Below are 20,454 nucleotides of genomic sequence, written 5' to 3' on the forward strand. Positions count from 1 at the left end.
AAGGCGTTTTTTGAAATACACTCTGCATCATTACAGACGTTACGTCATCTATTTGTGTTAATTTATTCGTCTGCACTGTTTTGTATCATTCAAAGCAATTAAATTGTACTTATTATAAATTTACTTTTTTATTGTTGGTAGCCTGTTACTGTCCATTTTGAAAGAATCAAAAGATTAAAAGGGTGAAAAGCAATTCTGCTGTACAAATCAATTTTTACATTTTACTTGAAGCTCTTTCCCTGGACACCTAGATGCTGTAAACTATTAAAACTTCTCTAAATCCTCTCTGGTTAAGTTGATCCAAAATAGATTCAAATCCATGTATAATTTTGTTTACTGTCTGTTGTCTCAATACCACTGCATTCAGTCTGTAACAAATATATAAAAGCATTGAAATACAACAATTAAACATTGACAATATTTTCATAGATTGTTTGAATTATATTGACATTTAATTCTAAGAGATCTCAGTTATTGTCAACACAGTTTTTGTCACTACTTAGAAGTAAATTATCAATAAACCATCTGAAAAGTCTCATGTAGTCATAGCTTTAACTGATCACACGTGAAGGCCGGGGACTGCAGCCGTTGAAAAAGCTTTTGCATTCATTCTGAAAAACCGATCAGTCATCTTCCGGGTTTGTCTCCTCATTTTCTCGGTGCCTTGTCGCTCACCTGCTCCGGACTTTGGATGACTCCGCCCTCCCGTCTTGTGACAGCGGCTTGCCAGAGTGGGTGTGCTCGTTTTTGAACAAGGATTCTCACTCCTAAAGAAACAGGATGCTGACGTCGGCCACCTCACCATATATGAGCAGATGTAAGCACACAAACACTTAACTTCTTTAAAAACCAACTCATCACATTTAAGTCAATCCGACCCAAGACTCACAAAAGACTGAACCAGAAAGGCAAGGAAGCACATTAACACATCCCCAGTGGGCAGCAGGTTAATCATTCATAAATTTTTAGGTCATTTCATCTGTTAAACTTTTGCAAATTCACAGCACTTGTGAACAGGAGATAGCATGCTATTTAGCTGCACAGCAATGTGCAGCTACAAAGGCAATGTTGGGCCAGCACATTTAATTAAATTTTACTCCCAGTTTCTTTAATGGAGGATGTCTACAGTTAGACACAGCTGTATACCTTATTACAAAGAGAAGTGGATGCATTACAGTGTCAAGAGAAATATTGACCATAACTAAAATACTCTTGATTGTTCTGAAAATTCAACAGAACACCAAGCTTGACATACCTCACAAGGTAGTTAAACACTGTGCAGCATTTTAACATCATCATGTTACTGATCAGCCAGCCTTTAATGTGACCGACAACATCAGTTAAATACATATACATATATGTACTTGAAGTCTCTCTTCCTTCCCCTTGCCATGATGTGCATAAATAGAATAACATTACATCAGCAGTTATAAAAATATAAAGAAATACTGGAGTGCTCCCAAATTTCTTACTAAATTAAAAAATATGAACTCCACTTTTATGAATTCATGTAATCATAAATACCATATAAGCAAGTGAATTTGTGAAACTTCCGACCCATGAACGCAAGAATGAACCAGTGTGTTTACAATACAGTCAGCAACACAAGATTTGCAACCATTAAGAGACCTATATTTTATATTCACTGTTCCAAGAGCATTTATGCTTCATACTAAAAGCAAACAGATAACATGTACACGGCCTCTCCTTGGTTTCTGGAGTCCAATAAAAGCCAACTGTGAAGATATTTTTATATGCAAGTATCAGAAGTTACAGGTCTAGATGCGAGTAAGGAAGCCCAGATTGAGGCTACTCGGGATCTGGACGGTGTCCAGAGCAACAGAGGAAGGTGTGAACGGGAGGGTGACGGTGAAGATTTTCTTGGCATCCATCATCAAAGTGGATGACTCAGCTCTGTCTTTCAAAAGGTTCTAAAATGCAAAGCAAACAAACAAAGCCAGATAAAGAAAAGTTACAAACATATTAAACATTAACATAATAGTAAAAGAGGCTTTACTCACTTTAATCGTTGTGATGAATGAAGGTGACACTCTCTCTTCAAACTCAATCACCGGTGTGTACAAGGTCAATACTTTGACAATCTGTCAACAATAAACAACAAAAAACAAAAGGCAATCAGAGCACAAGCAGGATAAACTGTCTACAGATTAACAAAGCTGAGTCTTAACTGATGATCAACCTGCGCTGTGGTGAGGCCAGTGCACATGTTGCAGATGGCTTGGGCATCTGCTTCAGTCTTTTTCTTGATCTGTAGAAGCTGTGCAGCCTGTATGAGAGGCTCCAGAGTTTCTTTTGCACCACAGTCTGTCAGCTCTCTCTCAGCCAGCCACTCCTCCAGCTGCCATACATTGTACCTGAACCCAGAGAAACAATACAGATTAAGCTCCATACTGCCCAGGTAAGTTCTTCCATCATTCTTCTATCCAACCACAGAAATTAAAACAAATATAAAAAAACAGATATGTATTATATTACCTGAAAACTCTGCCACCTTTATGGTTTTGGCAGTGCTATTTGTTAACCTCATATTCAAGGGTAAAGGTCAATTAATATAGTCTTATGTTAGGATCAGTTGATGCCCTCTTCATGTTTTCTCTCTGGTGAATGCCCAACTCAAATCAAAAAGTTGTCTCAAATGGTATTACCTTACACTTTGCTCTTTGAAATAAAGCCCCTAGATTTCTCTCCCGTCGTTCTCCCAGCTAGATCTCATTCAGTGTGCCATCAGTGACCTTGACATTAGTTTGGGTGAACCTGGCTCCCCTCAGACCCCATCTTAACCATCTCTCCTGAGTTACCATTGTGCATTTGAACTTGTTAAACCATATGGAACTTTTTTCCAAATGTGTTTGCTTAAGAAGTGGTGAAATGTGTTTAAAAACCTCCTTTGTATTATATCTGGAATATTTATATTTCATGTAATGATGCAGCTATAAAATAATAGCATCTTCTTTACCTGGACAGCCAGGTAAATTATATGCAGTACGTGATCAGTCTGTGTCAAAAGGGGGAAACTTCAGATTAAAATCAAGGTCTAAACATATAAGGCTAATGTAACATAACTCAGTAAGATGGGACTGAGGTCTTGTGTTTGAAATTCATACCTGTAATTCAAATACGACAAGCAGCCGTTTATTTTATGTCTTGACTTTTGAATGCTGATTGATGATAAAGCAGAAATCTTGCCTGATATAAATAATAGACTATCATTTTTATTTTTTATTTTTTATCTTCGCTCTCTTTACCATCTCTTTTTGTTTTTCATGCCCAGTGTGTGTTTGGCTGTACCTGATCTGCAGGCCTTTACCCCAGGAGCACATGTCCTTCCGCAGCAGCAGGTGGTTGAGTGTGACCGCACAGATGATGTAAAACTGCTGCTTGACCACCTGTTTAATGAGGTCTGAGTCCATCCCATGCTGACTCATGGTGGTGTGGAAGAGGCCAAGACGCTGCAGGAGGACCTCCATTGTAACAGCCCCCTCTTCTGAGAAACTGGTGCTCCTCTTCCTCAGGCCTGTTGGTTTGGACCCTAAAACACCCTGGATTGTCTCGTTCTCCAGCATGCTCGAAACTACACATAAGACACAAATTGTAGATGACAGACTTAATAACATATGTTGTTACTTGTTAAGTATCATTAGATTACGTCTCCTCACCTATGAGGTGCTGCAGGATGTCCTCCATACATTTGATGAGTTGACGGTAAATCTGAATGGCCAGATCGCCAAAGACCTGCTGGTACTCTGATAGTTCAAAATTGGTCAAGCAGTGCTCATTCTGCTTAGCCGTGTTGTGCACCATAAACACCTGAAGTCCACAAAAGTCGTACAGATATGTAGGATTAATTAAGTTCTATGTACAGCTACATAAATAACACTGGTATACTGGCAAACTTTCAAGCTTACCTCATCACCACTGTACTGCTTCAGACAGTGCATTAACCGGCAGGTGTTAGCCAGCCAGAAAGACACCACTTCAAAGTCATTTCCTCTCCTCTGCAGAAAGATTATAAAAATTAAATCAAACTAAAAGCGTCACTTACTTTAATAATGCAGATTTAAGTTATATGCTGCACCTTGATGACCCCTTTGATGCTGCTGATGGTTGAATTTAGCAGAGTGCTAACTCTCTGATCGTCATTCACAATGTCTGCATATCGTACGCACATGAAGATGATGTAGGCAGGAAGGCCTGGAGTGAAGCTGACAGCAACGCCGCGAGGCTTCAGATCTTAGCAGATTGAACCATTTCATTACAAAAAACATCAACCACATTTTATTATTTCCTTGAACATATGTTTGTCCCACCTATGACCAGATTCTTAAGCAACCGGCTCTCGTCACCCTGCTTGTACTCCAACATGCCCTGGTACTCCTTCTCCTTGCGGGTGATGTTCACTGCTCTGCCAGGAGGACTCACCACTGAGCGTCTGGTCTCTTGCTCAGTGCTCACTAAACACAGCAATAACATGAGCAATGACAGGATTATTGCTAACATGCTCTTAAAAATAAGTGTAACTATGTACAAACTCAGTTCTTTGTGGTTACCTTCAAAATCTTCAACCTTTTTCATGTAAAGCTTAAGTTGTTTTTTCAGCTTTCTAATGGTTTTGTCTTGTTTCTCTTGCTGTTCCAGAAGTTCCTAAAATTACATAAAAATTAAATGATTACATTATTATTTTAAGGCTAATACATGGCAGAGAGGTGTTTGTTACTGAAACTGTGAAACTAAAAGTATTACTAATATTATTATTACTACCACTTTACTTTAAGGCAGAGTGATAGATGTTGGATAAACCCACCAGGTTCTCTCTGGTCAGCCGTGTAATCTCAAGCTTCAAGCTTGCTTCAATTCGGGCATCTTCAGGCAAAAGGAGGCTCTGAGCCAACATCTGCTGCTGCTGCTCCTTTTCATCCTTCAGCTTGTTCATCTCCTCTACCAGCTTCATGTACCTCTCATTGTGAACCCGTTCCTGCTCGTGCATCTGGTACTCCAGAAGCCTGCAGGATGGAGGGACAGCTTTCAATGGCCTTGAACATGAACTTGCTTTAATAAGTCCTGACTATTATTACTTCATTACCTATTTGTCTCTTTCAAGCCTTCATAAGCCAGCCACAGCTCTCCATCTTCATTCAGTGTGTGGATGTCAGTGGATCTGAGCAATTGGAGCATCACAACATGAATTCATTGCATTCAAATTTTTCAGGAACATTAATATTTCAGCAGAAACCAGGAGGTCTTACTTGTGAACATCTTGATATGAGGGGATTTCACTGAGATCCAATTTCACACCTTCTCCCAGTGCAGAGTCCTGCAGGTCAGATCAATATTATATCCCTCTAATTACTGTTCATTATACATCCATCCATCCATCCATTCGCTTCCGCTTATCCTTTTCAGGGTCGCGGGGGGCGCTGGAGCCTATCCCAGCTGTCATAGGGCGAGAGGCAGGGTACACCCTGGACAGTTCGCCAGTCTGTCGCAGGGCCAACACACAGGGACAGACAACCATTCGCACTCACATTCACACCTAGTGACAATTTGGATTATCCAATTAACCTATCCCCACATTATACATTTTAATGAAAATACAGTGTTTTTAAATGAATGTATTTCCATTTCTTTTAATGGGAATAACAACAGTATCATTCAATTTTTCACCTTGTGTTTAAGAGCCTCTTGGCGCACCAAATGCGACCGCAGGAGCAGCACCTCCTCTTTCCTCATCTCCAGCTCCTCTGTGGAAGAATTGAGTTGCTCCAGCAGGACTTTGTAGGGCAGAGAACCAGGGGCAGGGGGCACTAAATCACTGTTCTCATTAGTCAGAGACTTTCGCAGCTCATTTAGATCCTGCTTCAATTTCTTGTTCTCAGACTCCAGTTCTTGTCGCTGCATCGAGACATTTAGAAACAAGAAAGACAAAAAAAACAAAAAGAATCAATAAATATATTTTGTTTATAATCATCTTTCAGTATTTCAGTACAAAGAAAGGTTATTATAGACTGTGGTAATATGTTAAAACTATTTGTGGGCACTTTATTTCTGGTATGCTGAAACTGAACCACAGAGCATCACACCTTCAATGTTTCCAAGTCCAGTTCTGCTCTTCCACTTGTTCTCTGTTCCTCGACCACCTTTTATTTAGAAAAATATCAATAAATAATAATAATAAATAAAATCACCAAAACCCTTTAAGAAAAAAAAAGCAGCTATGTATATTTTGCAATTTTACATTTTTGGAGAGAGAAAAATTGCATTCATACTTTTGCTTTTTCTTGCTGGTCTTCCTCTCGTTTATCCAGCTGCTGCCATAGTGACTGTTTCTCCTGCTCCAGCTCTTTCACTCTCCTCTGAAGCTTCAAGAGGACTGGCAGGTCCACTGCAGTCTGGGTCTCATCCTAACAAAACACAGCAAGCCCTGGTTGATCTCTTTAGAATCTAACTAAGAATGCTGCACTAATAGGATTATAACACAGACAATGCCAGAAAGAAATCTTCCCACAGATGATCTGAGGAAGGAGCATCCAGTGCCTAGAGGAAACCCACATAGATAACATGCGAACTCTACCCAGAACCGTCTTCTGAAGTGCCTCATAAAAACGTGTTACCTGTAAAATTCCTCGTAGTACATCCCACAAAATGCTTCACAGCCACCTCAAAGCTGACAGACAGGCGAGTATTTCATACCTCTGTTTGTACAGAGCTGTCTTCACCCTCAGTAGAGCCTAAGCTCTGACTAAACTCAGATGAGTTACTGCTGTAGTTGGAGTCTGTCCTCTTCAGACTAGATTTGCTTGAAGTCTAGGTGAAAATGAAAAAGACAACATGTCATACAGGGAATAAACATGACAAGCATTCCTATGTTTGCAGCACTTAGTCTTTGTCTAGTACTTATAGCTGGTTTTGGTATGCTCTGTAAGTCATTGTGACCATGTAAAAACTGGTCATGGTTTGTAAGTTATGCTTGAAATTCCTAATGTGTGTTTGAATACTAAGTATAGTTCCTCACAGTGTTGAGATCCATCTGTTCCTTCAGGTCTCTGTGCCGCTCCTCCAGATGCAGGTGTTCGCTCAGCAGACTTTGGTATCGAGAACGTTCCTCAGTCAAGTCCTGCTCCAGCTGTTTGGTGTTCTCAGTGTTGGTTTGAATCTCTGGGTCAAAACAGTTTTCTTTATGCATATTTTTTTTCTAAATGTCAGGAATTATTGATGACTAGTAAAGGCCTGACGGTAACCGTTTAGTACCTGTCAGCTGTTGCGCTTGTTCAACGATTTGCTTGTTCAGTTCATCTACGTCATTTTTCAACAAGTTGTTCTTCGTGTTAAGTTCATCTACCACCTGATTGTGAGAGTGGACATAATCATCAGATATTATTTCTGTTCATTCTTTGGAAAATGACACATTTTTAAGGTCCTCTTGCCACCAAATATATGTCATATAACACTCTTTATTCAACATTTACAGTAAGGCAACTTGTTATTCTCTATATTCTGAGGTGTTATGGAATACAATATTATCTAAATTGCATGTGACATTGTGTCATTAATCTACGATGTCACCTTTTCTTATAATTAACAGGTATGAAAGGAAGTCAGGTCAAGGTTTGAGGCAAATCTCGAAGACTGGAATAACGGCTTACCTGCTCTGTCTGCTCCTTGTAGACCTTTGTCTGCTCTTCCAGGTCTTCCTTCTCTCTGCGGGTGTTTTCCAGTTCGTGCTGGAGGAAGGAGAGCTGCTCCAGCAGTGAGGGTAGCCTCTCTGCTTTAGCTCTGGTCTCTTGCTCTGATCTACGCAGGTTTTCTATCTCACTGCTCTGTCTCTCTATCTCCATAGTCTGAGCTTTCTCCGTAACACTCAGCTTCTCACTGAGTTCTCTGTTTTCCTTTTGCTGCGGGAGGGGGGGTACAAACACATGCTGTTCATGTGATATGACAACTCCCAATGAACTTTTTTTCTTGTGACAGAGTAATCAAATACGTACCTCGTACAAATCTAGACCTCCATACTCACACAATACCCACCTGCTCATTTATCTTGTGCTGCAACTGCAAAATCTTGTTCTCCATGCCAATATTGAGCTTCTTGAAGTGCTCCACAGAGCGTGCTTCTACTTTCAGCTTCTTTAGTTCCCTCTTTGCCCTCATGCGACGCACACAACTCTGCAGCAGGATAATGGCTGCCAGGATGCGCTTGTAATGCTGTCTGGCCAGCCAGCCTTTCACCCACTTCTGAATGACTATTGCCTTTTTCTCATACATCAACTGTGAAAACAAAGAAGGGCAAAAGCAAGTTCATAACGTCATATTTAAAAGTGAAGTAAAAGACTTTCACTTAAAAAAAAAATACAGTTACTTGTACATAGTGCTTATCATATATTTAAAAAAATTAAGTCTGTTAGAAGTGCATCTCTGTCTTACACGAATAATCCCAGACCATTTCAGTTTCAAACATCATTAATTACAGATTTTAACTTGAGAATCATATAGAAATAGAGCGAGCAGACATCCTTCTTTATGTGGGTCTGCACTGTGTTTTTCTTTCTCGTAATGAGAGGTTTTCAAAAGTCACTGCTGTAAGGCAGAAGCATTAAAAAAAATAATCTGGCTTTCACTGAATGGAAGTGAGGGCAGGCTTGGGTTTCCGGGGGCTAAAACCCAAGGCGGAAAACAGCTCATCATCACAAGGTCACAAGCCGCACTGAATTCTATGAAAAATACCACAATTAAAAGGAAGTTCAGCTACAACTAAAATCAGGAAACTTCTAATAACTGTCTGTGTTCTCACAAGAAACTTAAAGCTCAAAACATATACCACTTGATGGCTACAGTGATGATTACCAGCAAAAACAGCTATTAAAATAATCATTTTAAATCTTACCCAGGAAAAAAACAGAAGAATACATAAGAATAAAAAGACATAATGCATAAGAATTAAACTTTAGCTTATTTTTATGCTCACTGCATTGACTTAGTGAAGGGGTTGGGAAGACTGCCTTTAAATATAATGTATTCAGATGCTAAATACGTCTCATTTGTAACATATCCCACATTATTAGGCAAAGATGCTCTTTTTCCCATATTTAGTTTGTCGGTATATGGTCAACTTATATTGTTTATTTTTTTGTTTATTGATTAGCATTCAAATCTCTCAATGAATACAGAAGAAAAAAATAGGTAGGATATAGTAAACGTCTAAAGATCAACATGATGTTACCTTATGGTACTGCTTTCTAGCCATGTGAGCCCTCCAGAAGCACTGAACAGTGATAGCTGCAGAACGCTGCTGCTGGTAGAGTTTCCTTTTCGACCACATTCGCACATTGCGCTGAATGATAATAGCTGCTCTGGTTTGCAGCAGAAACTTGGCATAACTGACAGAAAAAAGCATTTCAGAAATACATCTAAAATATCCATAAAGTTTCTAAAATCAAACTTCTGCTCTTGTTTGGCATCCTCACTTACCAGCGTGCCTGGTGACCCCGTACATGTTTCTGAATAGTAATGGCAGACTCCCTCATCCTCAGGTACTTTTTGCGTGCCAGCCAGCAGCGAATAGTCTTCTGGATGGAGACACAAGCCATACGCAATTTGTCCGAGCGCAGCTTCTCCAAGAAAGCCACCTGGCCAGCTCTGAAGAAGATCTTGTTTTTGCCAAACTGGTATTTCCCCTGGTCCTAAAACAAAATTAAAAAAAAAAACAAAAAAAACAAACACACAGTCTAATATGTATTACATCACATTAAAGTGAGCCTGTGAAAGCTGATTTTATAAAACACACCCATACCTTTATAAGTTTTTCCAGGAGATTTTTGCAGGCCTGTTTTCTATCAGGAAGCAAGTCCTTTTGCTTCATGAGAACCCGATAGCGGCTAAAAAATTCCTGATAGGTCCACCTGCAATAATCAGATCATAAATTATATCTATAATTTATATAGGATTATCTATTGCAAACATTTTTTTAACAGCTTCTCGTGGCTGTTTGCTCTGTATCAGAAGTGCTTTCTGATATGCTACCTTGATGGGAAGCCTGCTGCTGAGATCCGGATAGTTTCGAGGATGCCACATGCTCGAAGCTGTTGTACAGCCCTCACAGGGTCCAATCTTTATTTAAAATAACATAAGCGCACAACCTTTAATCTGTTCTTGTCGAACATAGCTGTATGAAGAAAAAGTGGGAAACAAAAAAAAACAACAACAAAAAACAAAATCTGCCTCACGTGAACGGAGCTTTATGGTCATTTGGTTTGATGCAGCGCACGTAGTGAGGAGTTGTAGCATTCAGTGTTTCCATCAGCAAATGCAGGGACTGTCGAAACTGAATAAAAAGACAAGAATGAATTCTTCCTAAGAGAATAGAAAAATACAATAATTAACATGGTCAGTTACTATAAATTTCCACATTAGTTTTAATTCTCCCCCATCATGCAGTTTCTCTACAAGGATCCTAAACCGACTTGAACCTGAACAGCTGATACAATGTCCACAATCATGCATGCTCTCCAGGCTTTGAGAACAGGGACTTCAGAACTATCAAACATCACATTCACAACGCTTCTTTATAATTTAACAGTTATAAAGAAGGGCAAAATAAACCTTAAATATGAGGACTTTAGTGAACATGGAGTACAAATCAACAGTTAAATCAAAGCATATCGGCTTCTCTGTCTGTTCTGCACAAGCTGGTTATTACAGGTTTAACTAACACTGTGATAAATTCATCTTTACAATGGTTATGCTTACATAATGAGACACTGTATAACTTTACAGAATTCATTAGCACACAGTTACAAGAAAGACCAGCTAAAACCCTGCAATTCTGTCCAATGTCATGGCCGTCTATAGTATGAGAGTTGTATGAGTGGAAATGTCAAAGTTCCTTGGGGTAGTTGCCACTCAACTGGCTGTACATCCAACCTTTATGCTGAGAAGGCCAGAGAAGCCTGGGTTCCACCCCAGACCATATTCTTCATGCCTCCCTCACTTTAACCCTAATTTCCTGTTTGCTCGTTAATGTTCTACCAAAATATAGACTGAAAAAAAAAGGGGGGGGGGGGGGGCAGTCAAAGAGTTACCTGTGAGTCATTTTCTCACCTGCAGTCCAACAGTCTTCTTAGTATCCTTCTTAGCTGATCCAGCCCTTCCAATGCTGCTTGTAAGTTTGTTAGAAGAATTTGCTGCCTTCTCATCATCCTCAAATAGCTTCAGCAGCAGATCAAACTGAAACAACAGAAGTAATCAGTGAACAGCAGATGGCAGCATTTTCAATGCGGACAAGTGTGTACTTCCTTCAATAGTTATGCCTGAACAATTCAAGGGTGTGTGCCCACAAACATACGACATTTGATCTTGGCTAAGTGATGCTGAAATTTAAACCTTCTGAATACTTTTACACAAAAAAACAAAAACACCCCCTGAATATTAGCAGAAGTGAGAATATAATAAACAACAGAAAGTTTATAAATTCACCTTGCTCTTTTTCAGCACATTAATCTGTTCTTCATTGACTGTGTCCTTATTTTTCTCCAGGAAGCCCACACACTGATACTCCACCTAGGCACAAAGGACCAGGTCAGACTGTGTTCTCTCACTAAAAGAGCAAAGATCATATTCACCCAAAGCCTGAAGCAGACTGAGTGGTATGGCTTCAATAAACAGAATCATATGAATCAAACATTTGTGGGAAAGGTATGGATTTTGACTTTGCAGACAGGTACAACTTCACTGTTTTTAGTTTTGCTTAGTAAATGAGTCACACATCCGTCTGTTTCCACACTGCTTGTTCTGTTCAGGATATGGAGAGCTGGAGCTAATCCCAGCACACACTGGGAAAAAGCATGGGTTTATACCACAGAGTAGTCAGTAACCAATGAAGTCACAAGTACACACATTTGCACACACAAGCAATTCAGTTAAAGTTCATTTGAGACACCTGGAGAAAACCCACGAACACACAACAGAAAGAGATCCTGAACCCTTCAAGCTGAAGCAAGGGCACATTAGCGTAAGCCATACAATTCCTTTTCACCTTGTCAGCAAAGTGGTGGATGATGAAAGCTCTATTTGACAACCTTGGTTTTTCAAAGTGAGCATTCTGCTTCAGGAGGGTGTTGTACAGCTTCTGTGCCCATGTTTCGTCAGATCCTTTGGGCATCTGTGGAAAGAGGAAGAGCTGACACATCAGTTAGTCACGGCATTACTCATAACCTCCAAGCACAGTGTGGCGGAGAGTCTGAAAAGCAGCTGGACACACTTCTGGTGGGAAGAAAATAAACAAAAACAGCATTTTACCTTACACTCCTCATCCAGAAGGTCCAGGACGCCCAGTTTGGCTTCGATGAGATTAATACAAGGCTGATTGTCATAGAAGTCAATCAGTGTCCAAGGGATTTCCTCTTTCATGTACTCCTCTTGTTCCAGTTTGAAGACATGCTGGAAAGAATGGGAGCTAAAAATGATTTACAGGTACTGTATGTTTTGACAAAAAAAACAAAACATTATAAGATAATAAGATCTGTCATTATTGTTCAAAATAAATAAATATGTAAAAACAATTTGAAGAGAAAAAGACACATACCAGGTTGAACTGTTGTTGAAGCTTTTCATTGGCATAGTTGATGCAGAACTGTTCGAAGCTGTTGATGTCAAAAGTTTCAAACCTGAGGAAAAATACAAAGTTAAATTAAAAACAAACATATCTGGTGAACTGCAGAGTATAAACAGAGAAAGCTAGTGTTCAAAAACAGACCCGTAAATGTCGAGCACACCAATGAATGAGTGCTGCTTCACTGTGGATTTTAAGGCACTGTTGATACTGTCCACAATCCAGCTGAAGAGTCTGGCATAAATGTGTTTGGCTAGGGCATCTCGGCCATAGATCGCATTAATTTTGGGAACAGGCTTAACAAAGGTTTCCGTGGTTGTCTTGAGCTTCCTGTGGCATAACCAGTGGGCCATTTCTTCGCAAGGCACTCCCATCAGGTCACAGAAAACCATCAGGTGGACATCATCCTGCTGGAAATACATGAATAACATTGATCTGATAAAGACCTACACATCCTCAAAGCAACATTCATACAATTATATATTTTTTAAAAATTGTATGTTGTGTCCTGTGAAAAATAATGTTTACCTTTATGCTGCATCTGTCTGCTGACTGGTCTTTTACCTCCACATTGCTAAGATGAAGAATAGCTGACAGAATTTGGTAAATTTCCATTTGATCACTTTCCCCAATTCCTACAATCAAGACAATAAATGAGGATTTTTAATGTCACTGAGTCCAAAACCAAGACTGTACAGATGAATGACAAATGAACCCTTGACCCCTATAGTGAGGGGATCCCATGTTTCTATAAGAGGGGGGCTTTAGTTAATTGCCAGCATATAGCCCAATTTAATCTCAACTGGGCTGGACAGAAAACATGTTTACTTAATGTGAAGAAGTGCATGCATGTTCTACAATGTTTGCATTTAAGGAACCACATGAAGTTCATTTCTGTAATGTTTCACATTATTCACACTGGACCTGCAAAGCACAGAGAGTACAGTTTGTGTAACTATTTTACTGTGTATGAAGCAAACAACTTGTGGCCATCCAAAAATACTTTCTGCACAATTTAATATCATTCTTTCACAGTGTTCAGATCACTCCATCAAAATTGAAGATATCATGTTATCCAGAGGCTGAATTAGACCTACTGGCCTGCCAGTTCTAGGCCCTGGGCAACATGTTTGATGCCACTGCCTTAAAGCAAAAGTAACTCCAACTCAATACGAAGTTATTCTAAATTATCATCTTTACAAAGAAACATTTTTCCCCCAAAGGGAATTGTTCTTTCAGCAAGAAAATGGCCAGACTCGTTGGATCTCACGAGTCACTGAAAGTTTTGAAAATGAAAATAATGTGAATTAAATGTTGCATCCTTCCCACTTTGGGCTTATGTGTCAAACAAAACTCTATAACACAATCATCAAACGATCTGCTCTACATGCACATGTAAACCTTACTAAAACACAGCAAACACTCACCTAACAGTGAGAAAGACCTACGGGTATTGCACATCTCTTTGGCATCATCCACTCCATCTATGACTGGGCTCTGACCCTGGTTAGTGCAGTGGAAGTCATCTGCGCAACCTTACCTCATTAGTGAAAGAAAATACTGTATTAATACAGACAACTGTAATTGCAAAATGTTTTTTTTTTTTTTTTTTAAATGCCTAAAGGAAATTTATATTTTAGAGAATTGCACACCTAACCTGAAGGCTTTGAACTCTGGTAAATGTGAAGAGGCACATAGCTGGTAGAATATATGGTAGTTCCTTTCACTGTGGGCCTAAAGTTGTGAATACAGATGTAACATAGTTACCACAAAAATGTACCACAAAGAAAACTTAGTAAAATTAGGCAGAAATTCAAACTAAATGTTGCCTTAAAAATAGCTGGTGTTCTCCCAGACAAATCAAACAGTGGGTTGTTTATGGTTCATTGTTACTACACTGCGCATTAAACACTGTTACACAAACATTACAGTGCTTTAAAATAGCTCACTTTGGAGGAGAAATGCTTCATATAAAAATATTAAATATTCAAGTAAAATCCAAAGAAATGAAATTTACCTGAAACACAACTCGAGACTTTTCCAGTAAGTAGGTTCTCATGTTAGCCCCAGTTATGCAATACTTTGTGTCAAACCCAATCTCAATGTATTTTCCAAAGCGGCTGCTGTTGTCGTTCCTTGTTGTCTTGGCATTTCCAAGGGCCTACATAAAATATAAAAAGTTTCAGTTCAACAAGTTAAAATAAGATGAAGCTCTGACCATGGACAGGGAATTCTGATGTAGATGATCAGGCATGTGTTTGGCACTCAGACGTGATAGTTGCAGGGTTTTCTGTAAAGGTCCCAGTCTGCTGTTCTGGATCCTAATCTATTTTTAATTTATTTGTCTTGCTGCAGTTGTCATGCTCAAACAATCTGTTAGTGCTTAGTGGCATAATCAAAAGCCACGTAGGCATCAGGGTAGATCAGATTCAACCCACGCAACGCTGTGTTATTTCTACTGTGACAGGAGTGTTGATCCCAACAGTGAAAGGGTATTTCTAAATTAATTGTTGCAGAGACATATAGACCACAGGCAGAGAAAGTTGCATCATGATTTACACTACAGTTGCAATTAAATGAAATGAAAGGGTAAATAAGTTTTTAAAAACAACAACAAAATTGGACACAAAACTGAAAACAATGACACATGTACAAATTTAGTGTATAACATAAATAACATCAATATACGTACAGATGTTCAGTAACTTTTAATATCTTCTATTTTTGTCCTAAGTCCTTTACCTCCATGATGGGACTGGATGCAAGAACTCGCTCCTCCACATTGGCCTCTCCAGAGGAGCTGACTGTTGCAAAGTAACGCATTGCATACTTGGCAGAGACGGTTTTGCCAGCCCCAGACTCACCACTTACTATAATGGACTGATTTCTTTCATCCCTGGATGAAAGTGTCATACAGACTGAACATTAGTAAGAGGAAATACAAAAGAATTTACTTGCTTTAAAGTTTAACATGATATGTACTTTGAAATGTCAACACCTGGCCATCTGTTTGTATGCCTCCTCTGCAACTGCAAAGATGTGGGGATCCATATCCCCCATGTTTTGTCCGCTGTAGGCATTAATGATGGCAGCGTCATAGATGGGCAGTCTCTCATACGGATTGATGGCAACCAGGACAATTCCTAATAATCAACCACAAGAAAAATGTTCACTCTAAATTACAACATCATGAATTGTCTAAAACTACTTCTTCCCATGTATTTAAACTCTACCACGGCAAACAAGCTGCAAAAGCAGACTGGTTATCAGATTGTTAAACATATTACTCAAATTTGGTAAATGAAAATATATCAAAAGCATTTACAGTGGAACCAAAACAATTTCACTTTCTTTGTATCCAGAAATACATAAATATGACAGAAATTAACAAACATGAATGAACATCCGTCTCTTAATCCGATAAAGCTGATAAAATAGTTGTTGTTTTTTTTTTGGGGGGGGGGGGGGGGGGGGGACAGCTTGGGTACGACAAATGATGATAAGCCCTCCACTAGAAAGAAGTCTGTACATATATATAGTATGTGTATATACACATATGTGTATGTATTACTTAAACTTGCATTGTTTCTGACAGCCACCAGAGGGTAAGTAAAGTAAGTAAAATTTTATTTATATAGCACCTTTCAAGATAAAAATCACAAAGTGCTTCACAGAGAGGCTAAAACATAAAAACAAAACAAAAAAAATCAACCAAAAGCAAGTTTAAAAAGATGAGATTTTAGAAGAGACCACTGAGTCCACAGATCTCAAGCTCAAAGGGAGAGAGTTCCACAGTCTGGGGGCCACAGTTACAAAAGCTCTGTTGCCTTTTGTTTTCAGCCTCGTCATACCATTATGGACGAAAAAAGACTTGTGAAAGAGTCTGGGAGAAAATAATCCAGGATATGCTCACAATGACTTCTGACTGGCACGTCTTTTTTCAATGAGTATGTTGTTTCACAGTTAGAGCCACACCTTGCTCATCACATCCACACACAGACAGTGACTCTGGCAACCAGAGACCCTAGAAAGGGACGACATTCGTCATCCATAATTTGTTGCACAATAGCTATATTTGTAATTTTGTCTCTGTATACCACCACCAGGGACTTAAAACAATCAAGATCTGACTGAAGCATAAGCTTCCAGCTTTATTTCAAGGAGTTAAAAAATAAAATGGCAATAACTGTTTTAGAAATTTTATCAACTTTTATTTTCAAGCAGGGCTAGGTGAGGCCTGTACCATCAGTGTTTCAAGACAAATTGAGACGACATATTATCTGAAGTGAATTCAACGTTGAATTTGCATATTATAGCTTTTCACTGTAATTTTAAATATGAGGCTCAGAGAGATGTCAGTGCAAGTAAGAGAGGAACTCTTTAGGCTGGGGGAAAAAACTAAAAATAATGTTATGGTGTGGCCATGCATGGCTGCCAGTGGAACTGGGCCACTAGTGTTTACTGATGATGTGACTGCTGATAGCAGTAACAGGGTGAAGTGTGCAGGGCTGTACTCTCTGCTCAGATTCAGCCAAATGCACCAAAACTGATCAGACAGAGTTTAATATTGTAAATGGATAATGACCCAAAGCATATGGCAAAAGTACCTCAAGAGTTTTGTAAGGCATATTCTTGTCAATGTCTTCAATTCAGTGTCTCCAGTCAGACACCTGATCTCAACCCAAAAAGAGGATGCTTTTATTTACTGAAGACAAAACCAAATCTAGAAAGATCCACAAACAAGCACCAGGATTTTCAACCAGAAATCAAAAACAATCTCTATTGTTAAAATGACTGTTAGTTTTACAATTAACAATTAGCTCTGAAAAACGCCCCTTTGATTAAAGCTGAAAAATTGCACTTCGATCCCATCTTGATTGTTTGAAAATTTGTTATATGAAAATCCACAGGTGTTGTTGGTGTTGAGAGGCAATACTTCAAAAGAAATGTGGTTTTATCCAACTAACTATGGATCTGGAACTATATGACAGGGTGGTAAATATATTAGAGGCTTACCTAAACTCATGCAGAAAACAAAATATTCACAGAACTCAATGCAGTCCTGTAAAAATCTAAATATGCTCTTACTGATGGTATAGGCATTAACAGGGTAAAAAGCAGGTTCAGCTAATCAAATTACCTGTAGTTAACTGATCATCCACAAGTATGACCACCATAGCACCATATAAAAAACAAACAGAGCAGCACAAACACCTGTAATCAACTTTGAACCATGGTGGTGGAGGGGTGATGATTTGGGCTTGTTTGCACACACAGGATCTGGTCATCTTGGAGTCAGAGTTCACGATGAACTTCTCAGTATACCAAAATATTCTAGAGCCAATGTGTGGCCCAGGCTGCCTACAGTCAAAATAAACGTTGTTTTTCACATTATTGTAGGCAACAGGAGCACAGGAATGTCCACTGGGAACCAACCGCCAGCTACAAGGTGGTAAAATCAAGTATCCATTAGCTTTCACTTAATTCACTTATTTGAAGTATCCTGTATTATATGGTGCTGTGTTCCTTTAAAAGCGACCTGCAGCACATACATCAGCATAACGTAGTGCAGATTATGTCAGAGTGTACAGTGAGCAGAGCTCCAAAGTCTACAGTGACAGTGATAGTGCGAGTCAAAGGAAATGTCGCTCATTACCACAGTATGTGTAAATCAACCTGGAGTCGATAAAGCGCACTTTGAGGTTGTGTAGCACTGCTGGCTCATGGAGATAGCTGAGAGCTGTGAGGTCATTCTCCCCCACCAGGATATCTGGGTTTCTTAGTGGTGGCAGGTTGTTGGTACGTGGGTCTATTTTGTGCTCCACTTTCTAGAAAGACACAAAAAGGTAGCAAAACACGAAGAAGAGAAGAGAGTAAGTTGCTTCCACTTTTAGGGAATGGCATCACCAGGTGTGCCTAATGATGAAGCTAAAAAGCAGCCACTGTGCTCCCCCTGTTCATGTTCACTCACGATAAAGCTTTGGCCTCATTTTCATACCTGCTGTGCATGCCCAAACTCGACATCATAGCTGCAGGCAGCAGCATAGCTGAGGATAACTCTTTCACCACATAATTTTTCCTATTTTCCACCTATTTTGAAGGCAGCAAATGAATTTGTTGACTTCTTTAAGTGTTTTTAAGGATTTTTGTGCGCTCATCAAACAACTCAGCTGTCTCAAATAATCCTTCAGGGCACATAGAAATTTATGAGGCTCTGTTGCCAGCATTCCTGCAGAGAAATGTGCGCATGGCTCTCAGACAGAAGATCAATGTCCATTTCAGTGCCTCTATGTGAAACTCTTGTGTGTCCCGTATGTACAGTAGTTGGTATTTAATTGTCTCACCGTGCCATCCTCCAGGTGCAGAGAGAGCGTCTGGTCGCCAGGAGTGTAGTCTTTGGTAAGCTCTGCTGATTTCCACACTTCTGCTGCATCTGGGAGCCATACACGGGCATACTGAGGGGAAACGGGTCAGAGCCATTCAACCAACCATTCACTTACAGAAACCGTACAAAAAACTACAGCATAAACATCAGTGACAGGAAAATTGAAGAATAGCAATTATGAAGCATTCACTCATATCATCAGCGCTGACACAGTCTAAAGGTCTGATTTAAAGACCTTTACTAAATGAAGAGTTCTTAAACTCTTCATTTAGTAAACTCTTCATTTAAGCAGACACTCCTATGAGAAAAACGCCATACTTGACAGTTACCTAAAAGTTAACTAACTCAGCTGGGTGAAGCTGGATACCTGATAGTCAAATTCAAACCTACCTTGGAGTAAAGTTCAGCGGCTGCCATCTCTTTAACGTCCTCAGTGAGCCTGCTCAAACGTTTTCCTACCGCGAAGAGAGGCGCCGAGCATTTTTACTGACTCCCAGAGTAGAATGCCATTAACTTTTCTCCTCTCCTCCTCCGCTCTCTGGGACTCCGAGCGCCTAGCGGAGAGTGGGATTCAACACATGCGCGTGCTCAGGCACGGTTTGCTCTCGTGCGTCTTGCGTGCCTCCCAGCGGCCAGCCTCAGCCCGCGAGGACAACGCCACACTGTAACCGCGGAACTACTAATTATAGTGGAAAATATTACTGTTTCGAAATCATTACTTGTCCACAGGGAGCATCACGGGGCACTGCGCAGAAGATCACATCTTCTTGTATTAACGAACTGTTTTTGCAGGGCAGTGGAAAATGTATTTAGACGGTTTTTTTCTGTGCCCGAGTAAGATGTGCTGTGCATAATGTGACCTTTCACTTACTTCATATCAGTCTGCTTCTTAGATATGAAGAGAACATCACATTATTAAATTACGTTAAAATATAGGAAATGTTGTTAGTCAAAACACATTTGAGTAGGGCTGCTCGATTATGGCAAAAATGATAATCACGATTATTTTCACTGAAACTGAGATCACGATTATTTGACGATATTTATTTAACCCTTTAAGACCTACCATAGAACCAAGTCCACCAGAGCTTATATTATTTTTTTTACATGCTGTAGTGCCATTTGTGGGAGCATTTCAAGTTGCTATACATCAATACAACTGTTATAGCCCATATTTTAATAATATGTATGCATTAAGTCCATAGTAATTACATAAATTGCAAAAAAGTGCAATAAACTACAAAAAAATTGAAAATCGCTTTTGTTTTGTTTACATATATTTCTACTTGGAGAAATTTAAGAGGTTTATCCCTCAAAACTTTAAATACAATAAAGTTGCAAAAAAATAGTTTCCCACCACAGGAAATTTATTTTGAGTGTCTTCATAGTTTTATTTTGGAGATACAGCAATTTTTATATACTGCAGGAAAAACAAAAAACAATCCTA

At 39.4% G+C, this 20,454-nt stretch overlaps 1 protein-coding gene across 4 annotated transcripts; it reads right to left on the minus strand.

The window, feature by feature from the left end:
* Positions 1–183: 183 nt before the first annotated feature.
* LOC147324845 (unconventional myosin-Va-like) lies at positions 184–19,552 on the minus strand. 4 transcript variants are annotated; one of them, XM_086298864.1, is made up of 40 exons: positions 19,398–19,552; positions 18,967–19,077; positions 18,279–18,450; positions 15,621–15,765; positions 15,365–15,518; positions 14,640–14,783; positions 14,275–14,356; positions 14,050–14,157; positions 13,151–13,257; positions 12,767–13,029; positions 12,596–12,677; positions 12,310–12,450; positions 12,047–12,172; positions 11,488–11,571; positions 11,113–11,238; positions 10,239–10,336; positions 10,036–10,122; positions 9,806–9,914; positions 9,484–9,695; positions 9,236–9,392; positions 8,044–8,283; positions 7,662–7,910; positions 7,267–7,360; positions 7,031–7,173; positions 6,709–6,822; positions 6,285–6,419; positions 6,099–6,155; positions 5,683–5,910; positions 5,265–5,332; positions 5,102–5,176; positions 4,823–5,021; positions 4,569–4,662; positions 4,329–4,472; positions 4,097–4,251; positions 3,927–4,016; positions 3,678–3,828; positions 3,310–3,592; positions 2,201–2,375; positions 2,022–2,102; positions 184–1,931 (listed from the first exon to the last, which is right to left on the minus strand). In XM_086298864.1, the coding sequence occupies exons 1-40, from the start codon at positions 19,422–19,424 to the stop codon at positions 1,779–1,781; spliced, it is 5,463 nt and encodes a 1,820-aa protein (XP_086154990.1). In that variant the 5' UTR covers positions 19,425–19,552; the 3' UTR covers positions 184–1,778. The 4 variants fall into 4 exon arrangements, with proteins under 4 accessions (XP_086154990.1, XP_086154989.1, XP_086154992.1 ...); XM_086298863.1 differs by having other exon boundaries at positions 185–1,931; positions 12,767–13,032; XM_086298866.1 differs by lacking the exon at positions 18,279–18,450 and having other exon boundaries at positions 185–1,931; positions 12,767–13,032.
* Positions 19,553–20,454: the final 902 nt, after the last annotated feature.

The sequence above is a fragment of the Aulonocara sp. 'chitande type north' Nkhata Bay genome, linkage group LG7 (genome assembly GCF_057382095.1).
Source record: "Aulonocara sp. 'chitande type north' Nkhata Bay isolate Kocher_YH1m ecotype deep benthic linkage group LG7, A_spYH_male_GT1.1, whole genome shotgun sequence".
Lineage (NCBI taxonomy): Eukaryota > Metazoa > Chordata > Actinopteri > Cichliformes > Cichlidae > Aulonocara > Aulonocara sp. 'chitande type north' Nkhata Bay.

What these genes read in the sequence shown, in the direction of transcription:
- LOC147324845 (XM_086298863.1), bottom strand. Translation starts at nt 19,424, where the DNA reads ATGGCAGCCGCTGAACTTTACTCCAAG. An exon ending in CCGCTGAACTTTACTCCAAG is followed by an intron (nt 19,078 to 19,397) that starts GTAGGTTTGAAT and finishes GTTTCCCCTCAG; the next exon opens with TATGCCCGTGTATGGCTCCC. An exon ending in AGCACAAGATAAATGAGCAG is followed by an intron (nt 7,911 to 8,043) that starts GTGGGTATTGTG and finishes CCCCTCCCGCAG; the next exon opens with CAAAAGGAAAACAGAGAACT.